At 33.5% G+C, this 27,350-nt stretch overlaps 1 protein-coding gene across 1 annotated transcript; it reads left to right on the top strand.

The window, feature by feature from the left end:
* Positions 1–2,468: 2,468 nt before the first annotated feature.
* Positions 2,469–23,241, top strand: LOC124364128 (39S ribosomal protein L10, mitochondrial-like). Its single transcript, XM_046819339.1, has 5 exons — positions 2,469–2,660; positions 6,982–7,205; positions 10,706–10,816; positions 14,014–14,212; positions 22,635–23,241. Exons 1-5 carry the CDS (start codon positions 2,630–2,632, stop codon positions 22,862–22,864), a joined length of 795 nt encoding a protein of 264 aa, XP_046675295.1. The 5' UTR covers positions 2,469–2,629; the 3' UTR covers positions 22,865–23,241.
* The last annotated feature ends 4,109 nt before the right edge of the window (positions 23,242–27,350 follow it).

Genomic DNA, 27,350 nt, shown 5'->3' with positions numbered 1-27,350 from the left:
CTTAATTAGTTATCGATACATTATGCGGACGGACAGACAGAAAAGAAATTTTCCAGTCTCATCAGTTATAGGTTTCGCACATGTTCAACCAATAACTTTGAAAAATATAAAAACGATAACAAATGTGATAATTCTTAATAGATTTAGACCATAACAATAAACCATAGACAGCACTTACACAAAGCTTGTATAAGTTTTTTGTCGGATTCAACCAATTAAAAGTTCTAAGATAGTGGCCGTTCAAATTTACGTAAGAAAGTTTTTGCAAATATTAAGTAATTTTAAATGATTGTTAATTTATAACCAGATTAAAACATACAAGTTTAAAAGTTATGATTGGCCTCCTGCAATGTCGGGAAGTGAAGGTATCGGAAGGAGGAATTTCTTACAGATAATTAAATTCTTACAGCTGAAGAAACAAAATGTCTAACCTCCAGATCAAATGACAAACATAGGTAACGACCATTAGTCTTCGTTTAGCAATCATCTTCAGATGCCCGAGCCAGGGGTGGTCTCGCATTATTGGGAACTCTCGGCTGAAAACAAATGTGGGCCCTTGTGATCTTGAGAATAGTACCTGTCTTGCCGTATGGTATGGAACACACCCCTCTCCCCCAAGACAAATGGTGTCCGTTGTGAATAATTATTTAAAAATATTAACTATTGAAAATCACTTTTCTCAGTAAACGATAAAAATTCTTGTCTATTAATACTGACTAGCAGTTACCAGATGTGTTCTAGACCGAATGACTGTTGAACTATTGTAATCTTCAGGCAAGGATATTCTTCAAACTCGAAACTTGTGAACGTCACTAGTTAATAGTAACATATGTAATCACTAAACAGTTCAGAAGCACTTATTCGTAAACGCTTCTATAGTTTCGAATTCTAACAAGTCGGGTTCTGGCGTCAAGATGTATTAAGAAGTGAGGATTATCCATCTGAAGTCGTCAAAATTTTAAATTTACTAACATAGGACAACACATGAGTAAATAAATAACATGACACACGACGATTAATAGGCCCATCACAAGACACGACATTCATCAGGACACTACATCGCGGCAGAAGACAGAACAATCGGCCACCATGTTGTTCCTGTTGAAACCTTTTTTGAAAACTTACTTCTTCCTATTTTTTTATGTTATTGCGTTATATTAACTTATGAAAAATATAGTTTCAGCAAAAGCCTCTAAGACTATCACTTATAAGGCACTGGGCCTCATTAAGAAATTATAATTTGTGAAGAAGAAAATGTATAAATAATGGTAGTTTATCATATAATATTTGAATTAAACTTCCATCATTGCTAAATTATCACCTGCATATTTCTAGAAATGAGTTTACAACTGTGTTTAAACAATGAGTTTAAACTGTGTATGTAAAAATACATAATCTTACCACTTATCTAATGTATTACAAATTTCAAGAGGGGCATCTAAAGGTTTTTGTAGGAGGGCCCACAGCCACTATATTGTCAACAAACATAATGTTCGGTTTAGGAATATGAATGATGAGCAACGATAAAGTCTGGATAAAAATTCTTTCTAATTGTTATTATGTTCTCTGTCATTTGTTTCACTAAAATGACACTCTCATTCAGCTACCCAGTGTCTCTTTTGGGAATCCTACCAAAATCCCCGAATACATTTTGAAGAAACATATTTGATTTATTATTCATTTAAGGGTCCCTTCAATATTTTGCGGGAGCTCCCAAAAAGTGTTATTGCGTTCACAATTACGGATCTAGAAACAATATGAACGACAATGAATTGAATAAAAAAAGTATTGATGATATGATGACTATGCAAATGTAAAATAGTGGTTTGAATGATAAATCCGAAACATCTTTATCAACATTCAATGGCAGAGCATTTGTTGGTTCTTTAATTTATTAATGATCAGTAATTTAATTTATCTTTAGGTACTATGGCATAGATTTGTAGACAGTCCTAATGAAATTAATTTGACGTTAGTACTTAAAAAGGATACAAACTACTTCAATAATATTATACATTTACTTTAATATGAAAATTCATAAAAATAATTATTAAATTTTTAAATACCGTAAACATAATTAAACAGACAAAATAACACACATTGCATATATGTTGTTATATTCTTGATTTCTTTAGCCCCTATCCTCATTCTTTTCGAGATAAGGCAGACTGATGGGCTTCTGACAAAAAGGCAATATTCCGAGTTCCGAACCATCAGTCTCATATAATCATCGGTAGATACATCCGACTCTGTTACTAACACATATCATAAAAACATAAATGTATTTTAAATAACATAAATAATTATGCATAATTGAATATAGAATTATGATATTTATATTATGTTATTTATACAGCTATAATCTTTAACTGTATATGGGTAATTTAAGCCACAATGTAAGAGTTTATATAAATTACACGGTAAGCAGAAGACGAAAAAAAAGAGCAGCATGGTAAAAAACAGAGTCTGTAGTTATGCAGATAGAAAAAAAAACAGTTGGATAATTTTGATTATAATAATACTAAATAAATAGGTTATGTTCATGTGTACATTTTAACGTTAGTATAATTAATTAATTTTTTGTAGCTTTGGTTGGTCTGTAATATTTTGCCATTGAAATCTGGTCAGAATGGAAAATGTAGCAATTTCTACTTTTAAAGGTAAGGCTAAAAGGTTTGATTGGTTATCTTGTGTATCTTGTGACTAGGCCTAAGAATAGATTTTAAGAAATTGTTCCAGATCATAGTATGGAATATTGCTTTAAAAATTATATATATGTGCATTGCTGTAAAAATTATTTTGATATGTGCATGACAGAAAAAATACATAAGCCTATTTGTATCAATTTTTATTTCAAGGACTTACTGTCAAATTTAAGTATATGTACTCGGTTGAACAACCTATTTTATATAGCTAACGTACGTATCTGGAACCACCACAGTTAATTGATGTCAGGTTATAATATTTTCATGGTTTTATAGGCTAATTTAAATAATAAGAAATAAATATGAACCTTGTGGCACTCTAGAGTGGGACATGAACTCCAATGCTCAAAGTATCTGGAATTATTGTCTGTTACTTAACCCTTTGACGGCCACGGGCCGATATACTGGCTCTCGAATTTCTTTTCCGAAACGGCCGTGAGCCGAGATATCGGCATAGAAAAATCAGTTCGAAAACGGCATCGCGCCGAGAAATCGGCACCCTTCATTTGATTAAATTATTCCCTTACCTCTTTATTTTCGGTTTGTAATATAATATCAAACGAAACGTAAACATATATCCTTTCAAATTATTATAATTATTATAAAATGTTTTTACTTTTTTTTGTTCAGTAGAAAGATGCAATTCAGAAGGCAGTGACGTGTCAAACAAGATGTTCGGTTCTCTTTGGTAGCAGCTGTTTGTTCGTTGTGGCTTTGTACACTTGGTTTTGTTCTTAGACGTTGTAATGTGAGGTTATGTTACATTTGCTGTGAAGTTTAGTAATGTTTCTTTTCTGGTTTACATTTAGCAATGAGTAACAAAAGACGTCGTGAAGCATCGCCTGTAAGTGAGGACACATTGTTTTCCTGTCTTCAAAATGCTAATGTAAGGACTATTAGTAATGACACTTCCAATTATGATCTCTTTTCTTCTGAAGACAGCACTAGTGACTTGGACGATACGGACGATGATCCTACGTTCGATCCTGCCAATTTAGGACCGTCTACATCACAAACCAGATTTGATCTGCCCCTACAAACTAGGCCTAGATTTTTTGATGTGAGTTCTAGTTCTGATTCTGAGCAAAATGTTAGCTTAGGCCCTAGTGTAACAAATATTCCAAGGCCTAGAGGTAGGCCTAAGGGTAGTACTAATGCTACTCCTAATGATAGTGACTTAGCCTATTCTCCAGAAAGAATATGGGTTCCTGTCAGTGAAAATGATGATTCATCTATTAGGCCTAAACATGATTTTTCATTCAATGAGATTCCTGGTCCAAGACATTGCCCACCTCCAGACTCAGCTCCCATTATGTATGTGCTGCTTTTTCTCACTAATAATCTTATTGAAAATTTTGTTACCGAGACCAACCGCTATGCTCAAGATGCCATAAATAGTAGTGGAATGAACAGGGTATGGGAAAAAGTTTCTTTTGCGGAAATGAAAGCTTTCATAGCAGCAAATTTGAATATGGGACTGAATAAAAAACCTTCTATAGATATGTACTGGAGCTCTTCTTCTTCTCAGGTTACACCATGGTATTCTCGATTGTTCAGCAGAAATAGATTTGAAGATATTTTAAGATTTTTTCATATGGTTGACAATAAAAAATTGGCAAAACACGGTACCCCATATTATGACCCCACAGCAAAATTTCAGCCACTTGTAGACCATGCTAATAGAGTTTTCCGTCAATATTATATCCCTAACCAGCATCTAAGCATTGACGAGTCTCTAGTTGGAACCAAAAATCATACCCAACTATTGCAGTATATGCCTAACAAAAAGCACCACAAATGGGGGATCAAACTTTGGGTGCTGTGTGATTCCGTCTCAAATTATTGCTTAGCATTCTTTTGTTATAAAGGAGCTAAAAGCAATGAAGACCAGGAAAACATAAGAAAAAGAGGTCTAGCTTTTACTGTAGTTACAAAATTATTGGACATGGGGAACTATCTGAACAAGGCTTATCACTTGTATACTGATAACTTTTTCACGTCCATTCCTCTAATTGAATATTTATATTCAAAAATGACATTTGTAACAGGTACAATCAGGAAGAATAGGAGAGGAATCCCTGATGAATTGTTAGGAAAATACAAGGTAGGGGATAAAAGATACATGAGGAGTAAGGAAATTTTAGGTTTAGCTTATAGAGAGAAGTCATCTCAAAAAAGTCAGGTGATTCTTGTGTCTTCTGATAGCAAAGCTGCTAACGTACAAGTAAGCAAGAATAAGGGAACAAAAGTGGTAATAAAAACAAAACCAGACATGATCCACCAGTATAATAAATTTATGGGTGGGATCGACACCACGGACCAGATGTTATATTCATATCTAGACGAGAGGCGTACCGTAAAATATTGGCGTAAGATCACATTCAATATTTTGTCTAGAATGATTTTGAATTCTTATATTCTATACAAAATGAACTGCAAAGACAAACCTAAGTCACGTTTGAATTTCACAATAAATGTTATTGAGACACTTGCTCAAGACTGGCTAATTGCTAAGAACATTCCAGCTAATTTAGGAGGAGGTGATGGCCAAATGCCCCTTAGTCGGTTTGGAATGGATAAGATTCCTGAAAAGAAAGAAAAGAATTGCTGTGTCTGCAGTACAAAAAATCAAAGAAGGAGAACAAGACTGCATTGTTTAAAATGTACCAAAGGAGTACATGCAGAGTGTTTCCATAAACACAAATGTGCATAAAGAAGCACAAAAGACCGTGTAAATATTGTATATAGATTTGTTAACTATAATTATTATTACTATACATTTTTAAATGTTCATGTATAAAGTGTTTGAAGACAATTGTGTAAACAAGAGAAAACTATAAGGTGACCATTGTACAGTAATTCACATGGCCTATGGACAAACAAGAAGTTACAAGGTAAACACTTGTTATACCAAACTTTCATGTTGATTCGCATGGTGTGCTGTGTTGTAGTTTTCTATAAAAATATTTCTAAAAACTTTATTTCTAAAGATATCCATATGATTTTTTCTATACTTGTTTGAAAATATGTATACTTTCTTATAATAATAATGGTTTCCTTGAAATAATTTTTTTTATCCTAGTTGTCACCAATCAAACACAAAAAATAAAAAAAACATCCTAATTTTTTGAAAAAAATAAATAAAAATAATAATAATAAAAAAGTTTAATTGTTACAAAAATATATTTTGATGCTTTTATATATACTACTAAATAAAACAAAACAAACATCACTAAGATACTACTATTTATAGATGAGTTACACCAGTGTTTGTAGGAGTGTGTCAAAAGTGCCATTTTGAGGCTGGCCTTTTTGGCAAGTAATCTGGATATAATGGCTGGGGTGTTTAGAAGTACAAATGAATTTATGGCTTGGCCTTCAAAGGGTTAATAGGTACTATATTGAAGGACGTTTTTGTTCCCCACCAGCAGCCACTTTCATGTAATCGATAATTATTTTGGAATATCCGATCAAAAATGCTCCTGGCCAATGTTATTCGTGATGGTTAACATGTAGCTAAGAAGAATACATGGGTATTCATGGTATGTATGTATGTGGGTACGGCGGTTATCGCAAGATAACCAGATCAAGCAACGCCGAGCGTGGCTGCTGCTTCTTGGACAGGTGACCGCTGAGCGATCCTGTCCTTGCAAGCGGCCCGCCTTGGTCCCCAGATTAAGTGTTAGAGAGGGCTTCTTAGCCCTAACTTCGCCTGGTAAAATAAGACATTCTTTACTTTTTTTTTTTTTTTTTTTTTTTTTTTTTTTTTTACATTTTTTCATTCTACATTTATTATTGTCAAGGTTGAATCCATATTTGGTCAAGAATAGAACAAATTCAAGACATTAGAAATATTAAAAGTAACGTATCATGTTATATTTGTAGGCCTGTTTTATTGATCAGTGAGTTGGTAGCATACTTGAAACATTCCTTTACTTTTATTTCAACTTGTATGTCTTCTAAACAGAATGTTTGTTTGAATAAGATCCCATATAATATAAAAGAAACCTTGATATCCAAAATTCAGTAAATGCAGCAGAAATTTAAAAGTAAGAATTTATTTACCCCCTGAATAAAGTTGCATTGAATGTATTTTTAGGTATAGTCAGTTATATTGACTAAAATACTTAGTATGAGGTGAGGAAAATAAAGTTTCCGTTCTCATTTTGTAATGTCTTGGTAGTTATGGGTCTAGTTTAATGAATAATACTGTAAAAAAAAATGGTTATCTGTTGTTTGTGTTTCTATGGTTGTTAATTTACTTGTCTGTTTTAAGGTCTACTTCAGATCAACAGAGGAGCTCTTAGAATAACAGTTAGGAATTCCTCTCGAGTAAACGTACAAAAGCCTAGGCCTCCTCATTACAACAGAGCTAAAATTGAGCACCTTACAAGGCCAAAGTACTTTGAAAGAGGTGAACGAGATGCATGGTTCATACCTTCAGTTTCACAGTGCATAAAAGAGAAGGAAGAAGAATTGAAGAGATCGCGTAAAGAAGAGGTATGGTTTCTTCTCTGGAACATTGTTTATACTCAACTGAGTACAAGTCATCTTTGATTGTATCAGTTATACAGGACATAAATCATTCGTACGGACGAGGTGTGTGAGATCCGAGCGATTATTTCAGGTAGTTCAAATGTTCAGGGCTTTGCCACGTAACTTTGGTTGTTACCACTAAAATATTTACTACTTGAGCCTTAAACCCCACGGGGGCAGTCCGAGCGTTCACTTTTCCGTGCCTCAAATTATAGAATTGGATGAGTTATCTCTTGTATAACTGATACAATTAAATGTTTCATTTAATCAGCTGGATGTCTTCATAAAAATGTTCTTATCACCATAATTCCAAGATAATTCTAGGGCTTTTCATTTATGGGCCAGAAGCCAAAAGCCAATTTGAATTAAGCTCACAACTTAGTGTCTTGAAATTATGATAAAAGAATTTCTCCTAACAAACCAAAAAGGTTAAGATTATGAACCAATATATTTTTTTTCAGACAATGTGTTTTTTTTAGCTCGAGACACTTAAAACTTATTGGGCAGGAGCCATGTGTTTATGTTAAATCAGCTTCAACTACCATACGCAGACTTACTATTTGGTTAAAAGTGGCAACTTTCAATATCTTTAGTTGGTTTTGTGACAGTAATATAACTGTTATTTATGTGTAAGTGAGAAAAATAAGTTTTGTGAAATAATTATTGTTGGATGTATTTTATCCTTTTGGTACCACCAAAACTAGTGTGACTCATGTTCAAATTCTTTTTTATTACAAATTCAAAGCCACTTGTTTGCTCACTGTGTTAAAAAAATACACCTTGCAGGGTTTTATTACGTTGTTTTTAGGTCATAATTATACCATTTGTTTTATACAAACAAATAAAATTGTATTTAGCAAATCACAGTTTTAGTTCTGATTCGTATTGGTTTCGTTTTGGTTTGGCCTTACTAAATTACTAAATGTTTAAGTTAGCTTTCTGAGACTATTTTGAGTTTCCGAGGATACTTTTGTACCTCGTAAACAATAGGTTGCAAATCCCAATTTCAATAATCTGAGTAATACAAAGAATGATATTGATGATTGTTCCGAATAATCTCAACAGTTCAGAAAACAAGTTGATAAGTTTTTCAAGCTTGAGGAATATAGAAACAGTGCTCATCAATAATTGACATACTTCTAATTAAAAAATTGTAATTTTATGATAAAAACTGTGCGGATTATCCATTTCTTTTTTGAATAAAAACTACACCTCATTACAAAGTTTAATGATGTAACTTATTTTATTAACAGACAACTTCCAAACCGTTCCTCTTGTTTCAATTTATTATTCACAGAATTTCTTGTCTTTCAAAAAGTTTTAAAATGAGAGATCACAATGTATAGCAGAGTGGTAAAAAACTAAAATATTAGTGAATTATTCAAATGTAGTCTACTATTGAGACAGCTACAAACTGAACAAATACGAATTAAAACCCCACCATTACTCTAAAAAGAATCACAAACTGTGTTTTAATACCTGATGTGTAATGTTCCTGATAAATAAAACATAAAAGAAGTTTCATTTTACATTGAAACTGCTTACTGTTATTGAAGTGGATGTTACAGCATTTTGGACACCTAATCGATTAAGAGGTGGTCACTGGAAACAACATGTGCAGTAGATTATAAAATCTATAACTCCATCCTGACAAATAACATTAAGAGCTTGGTTAGTCTCTCAACATGTTCTTCCGGTTGTTTTAAATATACACAAGTTGTTCAAGGATGATGATAAATCATGTTCAATAATTATCGCCCCATATAAATAAAACATTAAAAACAAAGGACCACTCTATTGTCAGATCCCTTTTTAACTTAGTTCCGGTACAAAGTTCATGTTGTCATCACAAACTAATAGTGTGATAAGGATGGCCTATATATTGCCATTGTTTACTTTTATTGCTTTTCGTTTGTGTTTTGCAAACATTTTACCAAGGAAGTTATCGTCATTGTATACCTGATCTTTGATCAAACGTATTGGTTTGAAATTGCTTAGTGTCGTGTTCTTCTTCACCCTTCAGTTTTCTTAGTGAAGATGGACCCCCCACAGATCCATTAGATGTTGTCTTTGTGATACTGACATGTGCCGGGCAGTGACGTTATTGGAAGATGGCCTTGGACTACGTGAAGTTGGCCGTTGTTTTCAGGTATCCCAAGTGATCACCAGCCAACAACATGGGTACCTAGAAACTGAAAATTCCACTAGAAGGTCAGGGCAAGGTCACCGTAGAGCCACATTGTTGATTGAAGCTTATATTTGTTGATATATATATATATATATATATATATATATATATATATATATATATACGACTGCAAGCACTCAGAAATTGTCAAATTGTAGTATCTACATTACAAAGTAACCTAAGACATACTACTGGTACACTGATTTATGCACAAACTGTTCGCAACCAGTTCAGTGAATCTGAATTGCACTCCTGTTACCAAGTAAGAGTGTCACGATTGACAAAGAGACATAAAATGCCAGAAATGAATTTGCTAGTGTTCATCGAAACTGGAGAATCAGGCAATGGCATAGAGTGCTCTTCACGAATTGGTCCAAATTCACTCTATACACAAATGATGGTCGAAATAGGGTGTAAAGATGAGAGAGATTTGCTCTCCGTGCACTCTAACCTTTATCTCATAAAGTATGGGGAGGAATTTTCTTGCTTGAGAAAAGTGCATTGGTTACTATTATGAATGGAGTTTGGACGGCTTAAAGATATGAGAGCTGTAGCGCCCTCAAGATCTTGATAGAGGATACAAGGAAGGTGAAGAATTCATTTTCATGCAGGATGGAGCACAGCATGCCTTGGGTTGGTTCATAACCAATAATAATATCAGGATATTTGATTGGCTTGCATGTAGCTTAGATTTGAGTTTCATTGAACAATCAAATGTAAGTTAGTATAACAATGAACAAAAACAAACTTTTTCTTGTGCGATTATTTGAGAAATTACTGACTTTTTATTAACCTTTCTCATTATCAAAAAAATGTTATTACGTTTGTTTTAAAAGAACTTTGTTTTTGTTTTGCTTGCTACCTCTTCTGCTATCCATCACGAGTCACAGAATACATAAATTGATAGAGTAAATCAGATTAATACTAATAAATAAGGTGTAATTCAGTGGTCCTTTGTTTGATTATGTGTATAGTTATTAAATCTCAGATATATATATTATGAAATAATGCCAAAATAGTGTTTAAAAGACGTGTTTTATCGTATTAGTTATTAGTATTAATACAATTGAAAGGAATACTTGTACTAACAAGCTAACCACATCAGTGAATTTCTTTATGAAATAGACTAATAATTGTTTTAGGGCTAAATTAGAGTTTGTATTATTAGATAAATTTATAAAGCTTTAAGATTATATTTTAGGTAATTTGTAAACTATACTGCAATCAGTTAGGGGCTCATATGTGGCGTACTGATGTGTTTTTTTTTCATTTATAGGATAACCCGTATGAACGTCTCTTGGCTAAGGATTTAAGAAATTGGTTTTTAAATTCAAAACTGATTGCATTTTTTCACTGCAATCCAATTAGATTTGATGACAGATTTGAGGTAAGTAACTTAATTTTTATTTACATCTAAGGCTTCTTTAGTAATCCAAGATTATTTGATTGGCAACCGATTTCACCTCCCTGTCTTAATGCAAGTACCGTAGAGCGTAAAACATTCAAACTAATTCTGACTGAAGAGGGAGTCCAGAATTCCGATTTGTTCCAATTTTCAAACATAACCTACAAATTCCTAGTTACACTTAGAATGGTAGGGTAAAAATGATAAACACTTACGTACTCATGTATGCACATACATATTGTACTTTGATTTATTCATAGCTTTAAATGTAGAAAAATGCACTCATTTTACAGAAACAATCCAGCTCATATTTAAAAATTATACATGTATGTATTCACAAGCAAATAAACACAACTGTACGAAATAAGTAAAATAGTTTATTTGAAACATTCTGATTAAGGGTTGTGTGAGTTATGAAACTAGTTTCCTGCTGGCCAAATCCTTTATTTTTTATTTTTTTTATTCTCTTAGGACCAGAAGCTTATAAATTGCACTTAGTCCTGTAAGAACCTTTGCGCTGCTTCCGGAGTGACAGGATATTCAGGATGGGTAAGGTTAGGGAGTAGGGGCCGCCTCCTATTGAGATCCATGAGGAAGAATAATTAGGGAACTACATCTCAAGGTCATGTCCCCCTGGAAGAAGGGGAGGCCAGCTCTGAACCAGCCTCTCCAGTCAAAATAGGCAGGGGGTGGCATACCCTTGGTGAGGTTAGCAAGAACTTCTGAGGTTAGCAAGAACCTCTGAGGTTAGGGAACAAACCCCACCAACTCCAACAGTCATCTCCCACAGTAGACTAGACCTATCGAATTGTCCATGAACCCCAGAATCTCGACATATGCGATTAGTGATGTGCCGCTCCTGGACATCCATAAGGTTGCCCAGATTGAAGTGACACATCGGTTTTTTGCTGTGCCCAGTGGTGGGTTCAACTGGAAGGTGTAAACCAGCCAGAAGTGATCCCTGCTAGGTAAAATCCTTTATTTACTTGAGTGGCAGGAACTGAGCTAAACTACATTCAGGCTGTGCTTCATACCTAGACATTACTGTCTCTAATGATAAACGCTTGAGAATATGAAGGCACGGTGTTGACTGCTGCATCTTTTTCGCTGTCACTGCTTACTTGATTTTCTGGCTCTTGCATGAAGTTACGATGCGGTTATCATCCAGGATCTTGTAATCCATGTAATTTTTATTGAGATCTATTCCAGAGTGTCGGTTCCGTCGCATTCTTAAGAGCCAGAAATGTCTCACACTCTTCAGGCTTTTCAGACTAATTTTCTTCGGTGTCATCACCCGATTGTTTATTTTCTTGCCAATGTTTATTCCACGCTTTCATTAACTCTTCTTTGATTTAGTAAGTTCCAGGAATCTGCTAATATGTAGCACAAGTCTTTTAAGTTCAACTTTTTTAAAAACTGAACTTCACTTTCCACATTATATTCCGTCAAAAGATGCCTATTCAGCGTTTGTTTCTTGTCCATTCTTTGAAATTTTTCAATAATACCCTGATCCATTGGCTAAATCGGCGGCGTAATGTTGGGTGGAAGAAACACCCAGATTATTTTTAATCTCTTATCAATCTGATTTAAAACTTCAACAGATGGATGCGTTGGCATATTGTCCATAACCAGAAACACTTTTCCGTGAATTTGTTCTTTGTGGAAATTCTTAACATTTGATATAAAAATATTTTTTTACCAGTCTGCAAATATTTCACAATCTATCCAGAATCTTTTTTGTGCTCTGTACTTAACTGGCAACTGAGTCTCATTTTAAAAACACATTGGTTTTATGCTTTTTCCAATAATCAATAACGGAAACGCATGGTTTAACGCATGGTCTCCACTAGCTCTACTATCACTTGCACAGACCATCCTTGTAATACACTCCGTATTAACATTCAATACTGGAGCAACAGCTTTACGAAGAGAGGCAAGGGATTTTTCGTGGTGGAACCTTCCAGTTTATCCCAGTTTTGTCACAGTTGTAAACATCATATCTCTTAAAGCCATTGGTAGAAAAAAAATTCATAAACTTTATTTTGAAATCCTCTGTGGCAGACCTGTCAGAAGACAAAGGTCTCCTCTTGAACATTTAGTCCCCTTGTCCCGTGATGAAATTAACATTTTTTAGCCAACCTGTGCTGGCGTTAAAGTCACTGGACCCCCTAACTTATCGTTAAAGTAGAGCCACAGATCAAAGCTCCAGATATGGTATTCATCTCTGAGAAAACTGTAAAAACACAGCACCTTCTATTAAACTTTCTTTTGCGGTTCTTGTTGTTTTTCTGACTTGTGAGACTAATTTTAAAGCAAAAGTCAGAACGCTACCTTTTATTTTTTTTATATCTGAGTTGGTAGCTTTACCCACTCTATAATGTTTTGTTAAAGACAAGCAATTTTCATGTCCTTCAAGTCTATTTAATATTTTGAGTTTGCTTTCTATAGTTAGAAATTAAATTAAATTAAATTTTCTTTCAATGTCCCTGATGACGCTATAGTACGACACTGTACAAGGCACATTAGGAGGTGAAAAATAGTACACATTTTTAAAGTGTGCACACTTTTAAAGCAAGTGTTCAGTATATGAATATTTTTGTTTTATTGACGCTCTACTGTATTCTGTTTTGTTTATTTATTGCTCTTTAACTACATGATAAATGTTTCATGTCTATCATGGCAGTATATGGGTATATGTGTAATAAAAGTTAAGTGATGGGAAAATCAGAGTGAAAATATGGTAAAGAATGAGATTGATTACTGATATAATAAATGATTCCTGCGAGTGTTTATCCAAACAAAATTTCAGATTTTTGTTAATAATCATAAAAGTGGGATACTACCTACAGAAAATTCAAACACTAAGTCGATTTATTATTAATAAGGTACTCATAAAGAATTCTACGTTCTCAATATCAATAGTTACCTAATTGAGTCAGGTTTCAAGATTTTATTGTTGGTAAGCACATTTAAAGATGCAAATGACAATGTCAAATATTTGATATACATGTCTAATCATAAAGAATGAAAAACAATAGATCTAGAGTGAATAATATATTACAATAAATAAATACATAAGTTTTGAATAACTAAAATGTTATGTAACTTGTAGTTTTGAATTATAAAATAAATTAACCAGTTTGTGTTGGGTTTTAAAATTGTATTTGTTAAATTTTCAGGCTGAAGTGAAGTTGAGAAAAGAGGGGATGTACCTTAAAAAGTTTGGCAGACATACAGTGAATATGGCATTGGAGGGAACTCCGTACATTTCTGTGATGCCTCTGTTCATAACTCACACAGAAATGGTGTTCTGTAGTGAGCCTAAAGTGAGTGAACTGTTGAAGGTGGCCGGGAAGTTGCGTCAGCACGTTCTTCTCGGTGAGTAATATCATCAATCGATAGTTGTAGTGAGCCCAAAGTGTGTGAACTGTTGAAGGTGGCTGGGAAGTTGCGTCAGCACGTTCTTCTCGGTGAGTAATATCATCAATCGATAGTTGTAGTGAGCCCAAAGTGTGTGAACTGTTGAAGGTGGCTGGGAAGTTGCGTCAGCACGTTCTTCTCGGTGAGTAATATCATCAATCGATAGTTGTAGTGAGCCCAAAGTGTGTGAACTGTTGAAGGTGGCTGGGAAGTTGCGTCAGCACGTTCTTCTCGGTGAGTAATATCATCAATCGATAGTTGTAGTGAGCCCAAAGTGAGTGAACTGTTGAAGGTGGCTGGGAAGTTGCGTCAGCACGTTCTTCTCGGTGAGTAATATCATCAATCGATAGTTGTAGTGAGCCCAAAGTGAGTGAACTGTTGAAGGTGGCTGGGAAGTTGCGTCAGCACGTTCTTCTCGGTGAGTAATATCATCAATCGATAGTTGTAGTGAGCCCAAAGTGAGTGAACTGTTGAAGGTGGCTGGGAAGTTGCGTCAGCACGTTCTTCTCGGTGAGTAATATCATCAATCGATAGTTGTAGTGAGCCCAAAGTGAGTGAACTATTGAAGGTGGCTGGAAGTTGCGTCAGCAATATCTCGGTGAGTAATATTGTCAATCGATTGTACAGTGATAAAATTTGTAACACTTTCATACCACACCCATGAACAGTTTTCCATGGATTTGCCGAAAAGCCCAGGGAAGAAAATGGTTCATGGTGTAGAGTAGAAGCTGTAATTTTATTGTTCTTGAAGATAATATTGTGTTATTTTAATTGTTCATATAAGTAAGTATACTTTTATATCGAATTGAAAAATATAATGAAAAAAGTAATTTAAACATGTATACATAAAAATATTGTTTAATACAATTTCTTGTTTAGCCCTAAGAAACATAAAAATTGTGTGTAACACATTAAACACATTATTTTTTACTTACAAAAAAGTTGAAGAACTTACCTTGATACTAGAGGTATAGTTGTTTGAAGTTTTTTTTTAAATGGAAGGATTGTGAAGGAAATAGGATTTTTCCGGACATTTGCCATCGTTCAGTGATACAAATTAAAATCAAAAACACTATGTTTCGAGATCTGCAATCTGATCTCTTTTTCAGGTAAATAACTAACCTAACACATAATTACAAACTAGTTTAAAACAAACAAACCATACCAAAGCGTTGTGACACGTGTAAGTCAGGAATCACAACCACCATGTTGTGTGTCACTAACTCACTAACTCTAAAACATGCACTTAATAGAAACCTAAACACAACACTAATTATTAAAACTGAACTGCAGAATACAGGTCACAATTGGTCTGCTTTTGTCGAACCAGAAGCCAATAGCAAATGGCGATTGTCATGGCAGAAACAAGATGGCAGCAAAAAAAGAAGGGAACAGGAGTGGGCCATTTTTTTTAAATAATGGCAAATGGCCGGAAAAATCCTGTTTCCTTCTCTTCTTTACACATTAACACTAAAGTCTAAGTAGTGTTAAGAAATTGTAAAAATATGTACTGTAAATTAACATTGAAATTTGTTATATTTCTTACAAAGGTAATAAAGGCAATAAGATAGTATGATATTTATACTTTTTAAAACAACGTTATTCCAAGAACTCTTGAATACCAAAGCAATTATTATGAACATCTTTCTTACCCCTTATACGAATGGTTCATCACAGGAAATTTCTTCGTATACTTAACTAACAAGATAAACAATTTCACACGATAAACGGTTTCAATCACTCAGACTCAACGAAATTACAATTGATGAACAGTGAAGAACGAGTAACGCTGACGGCGTCTGATAGCTGACACTGATAATTAAACTTGTCTCCTAAATTGTGAAATACATTCCCAGTAATAAGGTTTGTTGTGTTTGCATGCAGCCGGTTTGTTCATCCATTGTAATACCAAAACTGGTGGCATTTGAAAATTTCATAAGCCAGCTACATTAAAATATGGAGATGTCCTGTATAATGGGCAATGGGCATATTAGCAAGAGTCCACAGTCTGATGTATTCAATATATTGAACAATGGGGTTAAAAAGATTGAAATAATCTTAAACTCTTAACCGTAAAAATGGAAATCATTAAGAAAAATGTAATACTTGTGTTCAACTCATGATTTTATGTTTAATAATAACATAAACACAAATAAATACATTATACCAATCTAAAGATGAGGTTATAAGCTTATATATTTATTTTTAGAACATATTTGAAGTATTATGTTTCTCATAAAATATATTTTAAAATAAAAGAAAGACACTTACAAAACTCAAGATTCCCTCCGGCTATCAAAGTGGTAAAATTGTACAATTTGTTGGGGAAAATTCCAAATGGTTTATTTTGTGAATTTAATTATAATTTGCATCAATAAAAATTTCAGTTTTGTGTATGTTATAATTAATTGTGATCCGATTAAAAAAAAAAAATTTATAACAACCTGCTTAATTTATTTTTTGTGTAATTTTTTTATATGTAAAATACATTTTTATTTTTAACTTAGGTATCGTATAGTTTTTGTTATCAAAGTCTGAATCAACCACTTTATCATATTATTGCTTAATTCATGCTATACATTAAATAGTATTTTGTTGAATTATATCACTTTGTTTGTGTACATGACTAAAAATATAAGTATAATAAAAAAAAAAATTAAATGTGCTGTTATAAATCTGGATATACAGACTGTAATTAGTTAAAGAGCTATAACATACATAAAAACTCTGTGTGTTTTCTCTGTGTATTGTTACATAGAGAAATAAGTTTTCAAACTGTTATGTATTTTGAATTTATTAAAGAAAATTTTAACCATTATTCTTGGATCCGTGTTCTAGGAATAATGTGTAAAAATAACACATTACTGACTTACTTATAGTCATCAATTATTATGTTTCTACCATAATCATAAACTGTGAAAACTCATGATTACTACATGTGATACTGAATTTTAAGTATCACATGTGTATAACAGATTTAGTGAACCTCTGCACAACAACTCAAAGGAACTGCCAGCCCAGCAGTTTTCTGACTGGCATTTTTATTGTTAAATGGTAATAGGGCTGCTATTTACGTTTCTGGCCTAAGCATGAAAATACAAGAATTTAAGGACAAAATCGGTTTATTGTTTTTAAAATATTCTTTATGAAGATTGATACACTTGTGCATGCGTTTGAACGGATTTCCAAAGCTTTTCCACTACAATTCATGTACTTCTAAAACGTGGGTTTTTAATGCAACAACTGCTCTTCAGGTGTAGGAAACCGTTGCCAACAAAGTTCTTTCTTGATGTTCGGGAACAAAAAAAAGTGATTAAATGCCAAGTCAGGGCTGTACGGCAGATTACCCATCAATTCAATGTGTTTTGCCCTGTCAAAAAGTAGATTTTTCAGTCAATCTGTGGCAGCTCGCATTGTCATGATATAGAATGATGCATCTTTTCTTTGTCTTTTCCCGAAGTTTTCTCAAAGCCTTTTAGCAAACAAATAGTGGTGTACCATTCCGAATTGACTGTCCTACGTTGCTCTAACGGCACAGTTGCCACATGACCAGTAATGCCGAAGAAACAAGGCAACCATTTGCTTTGATGTGCTTCTTCCACGAATAACTTTGGTTGGATTTGGCTCATCTTGAAAGATCCATAGACAATAGACAATAGACAATATCCTTTATTACAATTTCTTCAAGAAATGTTACAGCGTCAAATTTAAGTCAAATTAGTATAATAGGTACAAAGTGAAATGAAAAAGCTTCTTCAGTGTTATGTGGGGTCTCCCCAAGCAAAGAATTCATTTAGGGTGTAGAAAGCCTTGTCTACCAGCCATCTCTGTAGCTTCCTCTTCATCAGCACAGGGCCTCCAGCTTTCAAGTGGTCTGGTATCTTGTTTAGCATCTTCACTCCTGCATACAATGGTTTCCTTTCATACATGGCTGTTCTGTGACCTGGCAGCACATAGTTTCCTGCATATCTGGTGTTGTATTCATGCACGTCACTTTGTTTAGGGGGGTCTTTGGTCACACAGTAAAGGACAGTATCTAGGAGTAGATGGAAGTGACCGTCAGGATGTTCAGGTTCTTGAAAACATCTCTACAGCTTTGTCTTGGACTTAAGCCTGCGGTGGAGTACTGTTTTTTTAAAGGATCATATGAATATATCCATGATTCGTCACCTGTGCAGATATTATAAACTGCTTTTGATGCACCTTGAGCGAATTTCTTTAACATTTTCTTGCACCAACCAACACAAGCCTACTTTTGAGTGTTTGTCAGGTTGTGCGGTATCCAATGCGAACAAACCTTTTCCACATGCAAAATCTTATTGATGTTTGTCATACTAATGCCTAAAAAAATGCCTCAATCTCACGATATGTCACATGACGATCATGCTTTATCAGCTCATGCACAGCATCGGTCTTTTTTCACAACAACCGATGTTGGACGACCTCCAGGGTTCGTCCTGGAGTGATCATCGGTGGTGATTGAATTCGTTACACCAGTTTTTTACGGTGCTGTAGAAGGTGCTTTAGTCAAAGTCAAAGTCAAAGTCTTTATTGCACATTACATTTGAACATTATTACCATATAAGGAATTAAGTTCATCTGTGCCCTATTGTTGTGTCAGGCCACGTTGAATGTTATGAAAAATTGCACAAAAAAGTTCACAATTTCATTTCATTTTCACTTAAGATACATTTTTCAACCTGGTGTTAATATTAACAACAGTGAAATAAAAAATGTTTGGTTGAGGTTATGTTTAACAATGTGAACTTTGCACTGGAAACGTCAGCTGGTGTCTAGTAACAACCAGTGTTACCAAGGCCAGAACGTAAATAGCAATCCTCTTATTGTCGTATTTACAATGTGGTAAATTTTACTGCAGAACTGGCTAGCATCATGGGATATTTACAGAACACACTTTCCAGCTGTTAAATCAGTGTGCTGGTCGATCTCACTTTGAAACGTGCAATAAACATGATCCATCTGCATTTATTGTCTAACCAAGAGGCTAAGATTGTTTTCTTTGTTTATTTACCGTATAGTATTTGCTCCTTTTGATGAAACTACGTCAAATGCATGTGCTCATAGTTAGCATCTAATACTTTGTTTGTTTCGAGTTCGTTATTAAGATGGATGATTTGAAAGGATTTATAACAGGATTGCAGACATTTGCCAAAGTTCGTTATTAAGATGGATGATTTGAAAGTTTTTATAACAGGATTGGAGACATTTGCCATTGTACAATGTTACAAAAATATAACGTTAAGTTTGCAGGATTGGAATCTATAGGCCTACTCTTCTTCAGGTGTTAAAAACTCGTAGACATAAATTTAGGCACACACTTAAGATTATTATTTTTAAAATTGTATTAATAGAAAATAAATTTTTCTTTTATGCCTTACTTTGTTTTAGAGATTTTAGGCACATCAAAAAAGTTCAATTTCTATTCTTGAAAAATAGTTTTATATATATATGTTTAATATAATTCGAATCAGAATAGATTTTTTATCGTAATTTTGTTTACAGAATAGAAAAAGTCAGCTATAAAACCTACATATATATATAATGTATAAAAATACAGTGTAAAAAGAGATATAAACATTGTAAACGTCAGGATAAACTAAACATTGAAACCTCCCTCTGGGCTCAGAGAAATTCATTAACAGAGTAAAGGGCTTGAGTAGTCAGCCATTTGGGAATTTTTTATCTAAAGATTTTAACTTATAATATTCTTCATTCTTCAGGAAGTTTGTCAAACAGATTGGTTTGTAACGTTTTATGACTTTTACTATATTACGTTAATGTAGTTGTATGTAGAACTAAGTCATCAGCATGTCATGCATAATAATAATTGTGTATATCATAAAAATTGTAAAATCTTTTAAATTCTCTTATACATAAATTACATTTTGGAAAATAAAAAGCATGGAAGCTTGTTCTATTAAAGTAAAAACATAATTGATTTTAGAGATATAAATAATGAGAATATCCCTTGGATGTGTTTATGAGGTCTTGTTTACACATAACGCAGCCACGGTGGGAAGGGTTTATTTAATAAGAATTTTATGTCGAGTTTAGCTCGAGTTCACCTTCCTGTTACATGCAACATCTGAAATCTGATGCTGTTGCAGACTTGACTCCTGAAATCAGGAGTCTTGTTTGCCTGAAGGGATCCAAAAATAGTCAGTGACGAAGAATGAAGAAGCTGAAAACGACATCAGATACACCCAGACTACAAAATGTAGTGTAATTCAGAAGTACAATTATTGTGCATAAGTGCACAAGTAAGTCTGTGATAGCATCAGATTTCAGATGCTGCATGTAAGACAAGAAGGAAAGAAAGAAATTGATTTCTCAAAGCAAGTAATACATCAGATTTCAGACGCTGCATGTAAGACAAGAAGGAAAGAAAGAAATTGATTTCTCAAAGCAAGTAATACATCAGATTTCAGACGCTGCATGTAAGACAAGAAGTAAAGAAAGAAATTGATTTCTCAAAGCAAGTAATACATCAGATTTCAGATGCTGCATGTAAGACAAGAAGGAAAGAAAGAAATTGATTTCTCAAAGCAAGTAATACATCAGATTTCAGACGCTGCATGTAAGACAAGAAGGAAAGAAAGAAATTGATTTCTCAAAGCAAGTAATACATCAGATTTCAGATGCTGCATGTAAGACAAGAAGGAAAGAAAGAAATTGATTTCTCAAAGCAAGTAATACATCAGATTTCAGACGCTGCATGTAAGACAAGAAGGAAAGAAAGAAATTGATTTCTCAAAGCAAGTAATACATCAGATTTCAGACGCTGCATGTAAGACAAGAAGGAAAGAAAGAAATTGATTTCTCAAAGCAAGTAATACATCAGATTTCAGATGCTGCATGTAAGACAAGAAGGAAAGAAAGAAATTGATTTCTCAAAGCAAGTAATACATCAGATTTCAGACGCTGCATGTAAGACAAGAAGGAAAGAAAGAAATTGATTTCTCAAAGCAAGTAATACATCAGATTTCAGACGCTGCATGTAAGACAAGAAGGAAAGAAAGAAATTGATTTCTCAAAGCAAGTAATACATCAGATTTTCAGATGCTGCATGTAAGACAAGAAGGAAAGAAAGAAATTGATTTCTCAAAGCAAGTAATACATCAGATTTCAGACGCTGCATGTAAGACAAGAAGGAAAGAAAGAAATTGATTTCTCAAAGCAAGTAATACATCAGATTTCAGATGCTGCATGTAAGACAAGAAGGAAAGAAAGAAATTGATTTCTCAAAGCAAGTAATACATCAGATTTCAGACGCTGCATGTAAGACAAGAAGGAAAGAAAGAAATTGATTTCTCAAAGCAAGTAATAGATCTGATTTTGTTTGTTTGACAGACAGATAAAAAAATAATCCTCTTGAAAATATTCTTTTCAAATTTGAACAAAGTACAAAAACAAAGATGTTGAAAACAAAATAGAGTATAACAAAGCCTTTCTCGTGCTCAGTCTGACCTTAAGACAACACATAATAATATTTAAAATATAACATATTATATTGTAACAAAATATAAACAATAATATAAATAACATAAACTTTAACTGTCTTTAAGAAAAATACAGAGCCTCCAAAGCAGAGCTTGTTATGAGGTCCCATTTTTGAATTTTTAAATGAATATTTTAGATCGGTTTTATTATCGTACTTTCTGATGAACTCCCTATTCTTTAATTCTAAATAAAACTGTCTATATAAATATTACTAAAAACAAAATATAATAGTCAAAGGTGTTTTACAATAATAAAAGAAAAGAAAATACATAGTTTTCAAAATAAATAATATAATTTAAGATCATAAAAATTAAGTAAGAAAGTATGCAAAAATATAAATAATAATAATTTATATAATATTTACAAGCAAATTTCAATACTATCTAAACTAAAAAGCCAAACTCTCAATTTAAAAGAAATTCTGTTTTTCACTTGAGTTCCTTATACCATAAGGCACGTAGTTAAATAGCCTAGGTGCCAAAATTAATAAGTTTTGGCAAAATAAGTTTTTTTAGGTTTTGGAACAAATACATTATCAGCATTTCTCAATTTTAATATATATTCCCCACCTTGCTCAAAATTTCCACTTCTGTCATAAAATATATTTAGCACTTTGTACACATATAAATATCTCAATGGGAGTATTTTTAATTGGTTAAATAAAGGACGTGATGGATCTCTAATATTACATTTCGATATAATTCTTATAAAGTGTTTTTGAATTGTAATTAATTATAAAGATAAATAAGAAGAAAGTGAACTGGAGCTAAACTCAACATTTGCAGGTGTTGCTTGTTCAGGATGATACGTTATGTAGCATGGTATGTAAAATCATAGTTTCGTAACTAACTGTTTCCAGCCGCAGTGGTGGAGGAGGACCGACTAATGAGTGTGAGCCAACTACGAGCGCTGAGCGATGTGAAGGACCTAACTACTGCCAGAGCTCGGCTAGTGGGCGTTCTGAACACAGCACAGTCGCAGCTAGTCAGCGGACTCACCTACCATCAGACCAGCATCGCTGAAGGCCTCAGACAGTACGCAGAAAAGCCACCGGACAGCGCAGAGAGCTCTGAGACTCAGTCTTCATGAAGTGGGCCGATTGAAAACCACTGAAACCCCTTTTTGTATTATCAGTAGTTAATAAGTTGATGAAGTTCGGAAATGTAAATATATAATCATAATTGCCACTGTGTTTGAAGAGATTTTATTTTACAACAATTTAACCATAAATGCATTTTTTATGATTTAGCTGTGTGACTTGAAAATTTTGGAATCATTCCTGGTCGTAATGTGAAAATTCTAATATAAATTGGTTATTCATCCAAAAACTTCCACAATTTTGTGATATCATTTATGAAATTTTTACTATTGCCATATCCGGCTTCATCAATTCTATTTGTTGTATTATAATGCTGCTGTAGCATTACTTTTTGTAAATAATGAAAATTAAAGATAAATTCACTTCAGTTGAAACTTTTTATTCGATAACAACCATTTGCTTACAATGCAGATTTTTTAATCCCTTCTTGCCGAAGTTATTTGAGAGGAAAATTCAAGAAAAACATGTGTAAATATATATTAGAACTATAATTTACAAATACAAACGTGGAGGTTAAAATTTGTTAGCATTTAAAATTTAAATTCCACATACATTGTAATACACATACACATACATTGTTGTTTTGTTTCCACATATATTAATAATTTGATAAATTTCCAAAATAAATACTATATATATATAATATATATATATATATATATATATATATTTATTTATTTATTTATATCTCAATAAATTTTACATGTAACAAACACATAATTTTATATATTTTTACAATTTGGCATATTTTATTTATATAACAAGAAACGCAGAAAAAAGGCATGAAATAAAAAAAAATATATATAAACTTTGTTTTTAAACTAAAATATATATATTTAAGTATTCGGCCCATCTTAAATGATGTCAGGACTAGATTCAGTATTATTATAATTAAGTGCTGGAGTAAAATACTTACCAAATGTGCCGTACCATGGACATCCTTCACTACACGTAGACATAAAGCCAATACAAAAGCCTCGGCTTAAATCCTCAAGACCCACCCATCACATGTCTGCATTGTATCAAAGACCATTTCACTTTGGACAACCCTTTCTAAGTTCAGGACTCTTACAAAGGATGACGCCCAGGTACTTGACTGAGTTCAGCATTGATAGAGAACCTCCTAGCCATATTAATGTCAACACTGGAACTTTTTCTTAGTTTTGGCTTCTCTACATTGATTCCCATTTTCGTTTGAAAATCTGACTGAATTTTTCGTTTAGTGAAGTCAAAATGCTCTTTGGCGTTTTCCATTATTTGCCAGTGTTTGAAGGGACGTCTGTACACAATGTGTATAGCCATTCAAAGCATTGGATCCAAAGACGGATTGTTGACAGTCCAAATTGAAAATGTTTGGCTTCAACAGGTTTTTTGGCAATATCTGAATGTATTATTATTTGAATTACAAATGTAACACCTCACTGCCGAATTTCTATCTGATAATATGTTTTATGATACTTTCTTATAGCATAGTAGGTAACATAGATAATTTAATAAAAAGACTGATTGAATCTACAAAAATTTCAATACAAGATAAATTACTTTTATTTTTCAATTCTTCAGATCAAAATAATTTGGCATTTTCTTTCACAAAAACTAACTCAAATGGCCTGCAAAACAATGTTGAGGATGGTTGTTATTTTTCCAAGTAACAGTACCGTTATCTTTTAAAGTTAATGGAACCAAAGCGATTATAAACCTAAATTCATCTGTCTTTTGTAGTCCAGTGGTAAATTTTTGTTTCTGTTGCTGAAACCCCGTTTGAAGTGTGAATGTTGAGTTTATCTCCACTTCACCTTCCACTTAGTACAGCATCTGGAATTTTGTACTGTCACAGACGACTCCTGGAATGTGGAGTCATGCTTGTCTGGATATATAAAAATAGTCGAGCACGAAGAAGCTCAAATAAAAACTTTACATCATTTTAACATCAGAGACTACAAAATCTCTAAACACGGAGGAGCAACCAAAGTCTGTGACAGTGTCAAATTTCAGACGCTAAACTCGGTTAATTAGAACTAAACTTGACATTCACATTGAATCAACCCTTCAGATCATAGCTACGTTATGTGTCAATCTGCAAGTTAATTCAAGGCTACAGTCCTTGGATATATTAGCGTTCTTATGAATACTTTCAGCAGTTTAGCACACAGTGCATGTTAATGCAAAATACTTTCAGCAGTGCATGTTAATGCAAAAACCCAAATACTCTATTTATATTTTCCAAAAACTCGTCAAAGTACTAACATAGAATTAAACTTAGTAGGAAAATGGGCATACAAAAGCGATTCCTTACCTTACTGGTGCAGAAAGCCATACATTGAGTTTAGCTCCTGCTCACCTTCCTTTTAGAGCAGTGTCTGGAATCTGATGCTGTCACAGAATTGACTCCTGGAATCTGGAGTCATGTTCGTCTGAACAGATCCAATATAAGTCGGTGATGAAGAAGCTTAAAATTTATTTTTACATCGTTTCAACATCAGAGACACCTAAACTACAAAATATAGTGTGATTTAGAGGTATTCTCATTGGCCCATCAGGTGCACAATTGAGTGCACTAAGTACTTTGTAAATAATATGTTTGAGTATTAAAAAGTAGGACAGTAGCTTGATTAAGTATGACTTTCCTCCAGCCCAAGGTGGACTTTATAATTTTTAAGTCTCATTTTATTATTTGATTGGTAAAAAACCGATACGATGGAGTATCCAAGAACCTATTAATAATAAAACGTAACGAAAGAAATATGCCACCGACTTTAGACCACATGGAATCTATGTACCAAAGTAAATCCTCTTGGACCTTTCTATGTAGTTATTGCACAATGGACAACCAGAGGGGCAGATATTTGTATGGACTCCTCTTAGACCCTTTGACCTTAAAAATAAATAGGGTTCTTCCACAGACCAAGAAGAATGTATGTACCAAGTTTCACGTCTCTAGGATCTTTTAAGAGTTGTAGCGTAGAATCACACAGATGGACAACCAGAGGGTTTTGCTTGGGTTCAGAGGCATGTGACTACTTTTAGTACTACTTACAGCTGAATTAATGGTTGATTAGAGAACTAAATGGTTATGGAACACTAGTTTCAAGCATTGATCAGTCTTTTATCACATGTATGTGTGGATGTGATGTTCTGGGCAATCATTCTTTGCAGTGACATGATTGATACTTGCTCTAATCACGCTGGGCTCTCGAGTCAGTGGTGTATATAAAAGATTATGTCGAGGAGAAGGAAACAATGACAACCCTTGAAAATCGTTCAATCGATAAAGTGATGAAAATCTAAACTTTTAAAGCCCTATACAATGTGTTGTGGGCTGTGGTTGAACGTAGAGGAATGTAATTTTTTTATAAATTCAGGTGAACCTCATACCGTTAATACCTGAAATAAAAGACTTGAGTGGTGCGTAAAAGCACATTAAAAACTGCTTGGTTGACTATACTTAGGTGAAAATCAGCATAGTGACAGCAATAAGTACTGTTCAATAATCGACAATAAAATGTTTCCGATGCCGATTACAGTTTTAATATCTCTCTTTCAAAATTCTTGAAAGAGAGGCTCGAGACCCTTGAACCTCACCTTACAGTATATATATATATATATACATGCCTTTGCTTCGAATATATGCATAGGTCTTGGACTTTGTTCTGTTGTTAACTATGACTTGGACAAGTTCTTAGCCACATGCAGATTAGTTTTTAATTTTTGTGTTTGCTTAATGTGTGCTTTGACAAATTTTGACACCTGAAAATGGGATGGAATCAAATCCTCAAAACATAGTGTTTTAAGTTTCTAAAAACGGATTGTTCCCTTCAAAAACTATGTCGCCCACCACTTATAATGGCTGCTAAAGCATAGTGGGTACCACTACTGTGCCTTGCGCTTCGGCCTCCTTAGGAAACCTTGTGATGGCAAAGGAGCAGATACTCCGCCTAGTGAAGATGTTTCGACGTTGTTTCATCTCATCAGACAGCAGATTTCAGTTGTCACTGTGTTACAGTGTACTCAGTTGAAGATTGAAAGCTCTCTTCGAGTACCATTGCTGCCAGTGTAGCAGACTAAACTGTACTATTATAGTGTTCTATTTAACAAATCATCAACAAACTTTAAGCTAGAAATCAGGAAGGATGTTTAATGTATTTTATGTATACAATGAGATAAGCAAAGGGTCCATGAAGTCCTGATGCACTCCTAAAAGCCAATGAAATTCTTGTATATCGTTCCCAAACGGCAGACTAAGTTCTTTCCAAAAGGTATGATTTGATCCAATGAATATGATTAGGAGAAAGTTGTCTCTATTATGAATTTTACTGAGATCAGAATAATATAATCCTAATAACAGTAATGATAAGGTAACTAAACCAATAACAATATTATTAAAGGATACAAATAATAGGTATATTTTTCAACCAATTAATTTCAGATCATTGGGTGTTTTAAAATGTATTAAATTTAATAAAATGATGAAACCTG

Source organism: Homalodisca vitripennis, chromosome 6 (genome assembly GCF_021130785.1).
Source record: "Homalodisca vitripennis isolate AUS2020 chromosome 6, UT_GWSS_2.1, whole genome shotgun sequence".
Classification (NCBI taxonomy): Eukaryota; Metazoa; Arthropoda; class Insecta; order Hemiptera; family Cicadellidae; genus Homalodisca; species Homalodisca vitripennis.
Note: the sequence above shows the minus strand (reverse complement) of the source record. Positions and strands in the feature narration are given on the sequence as shown.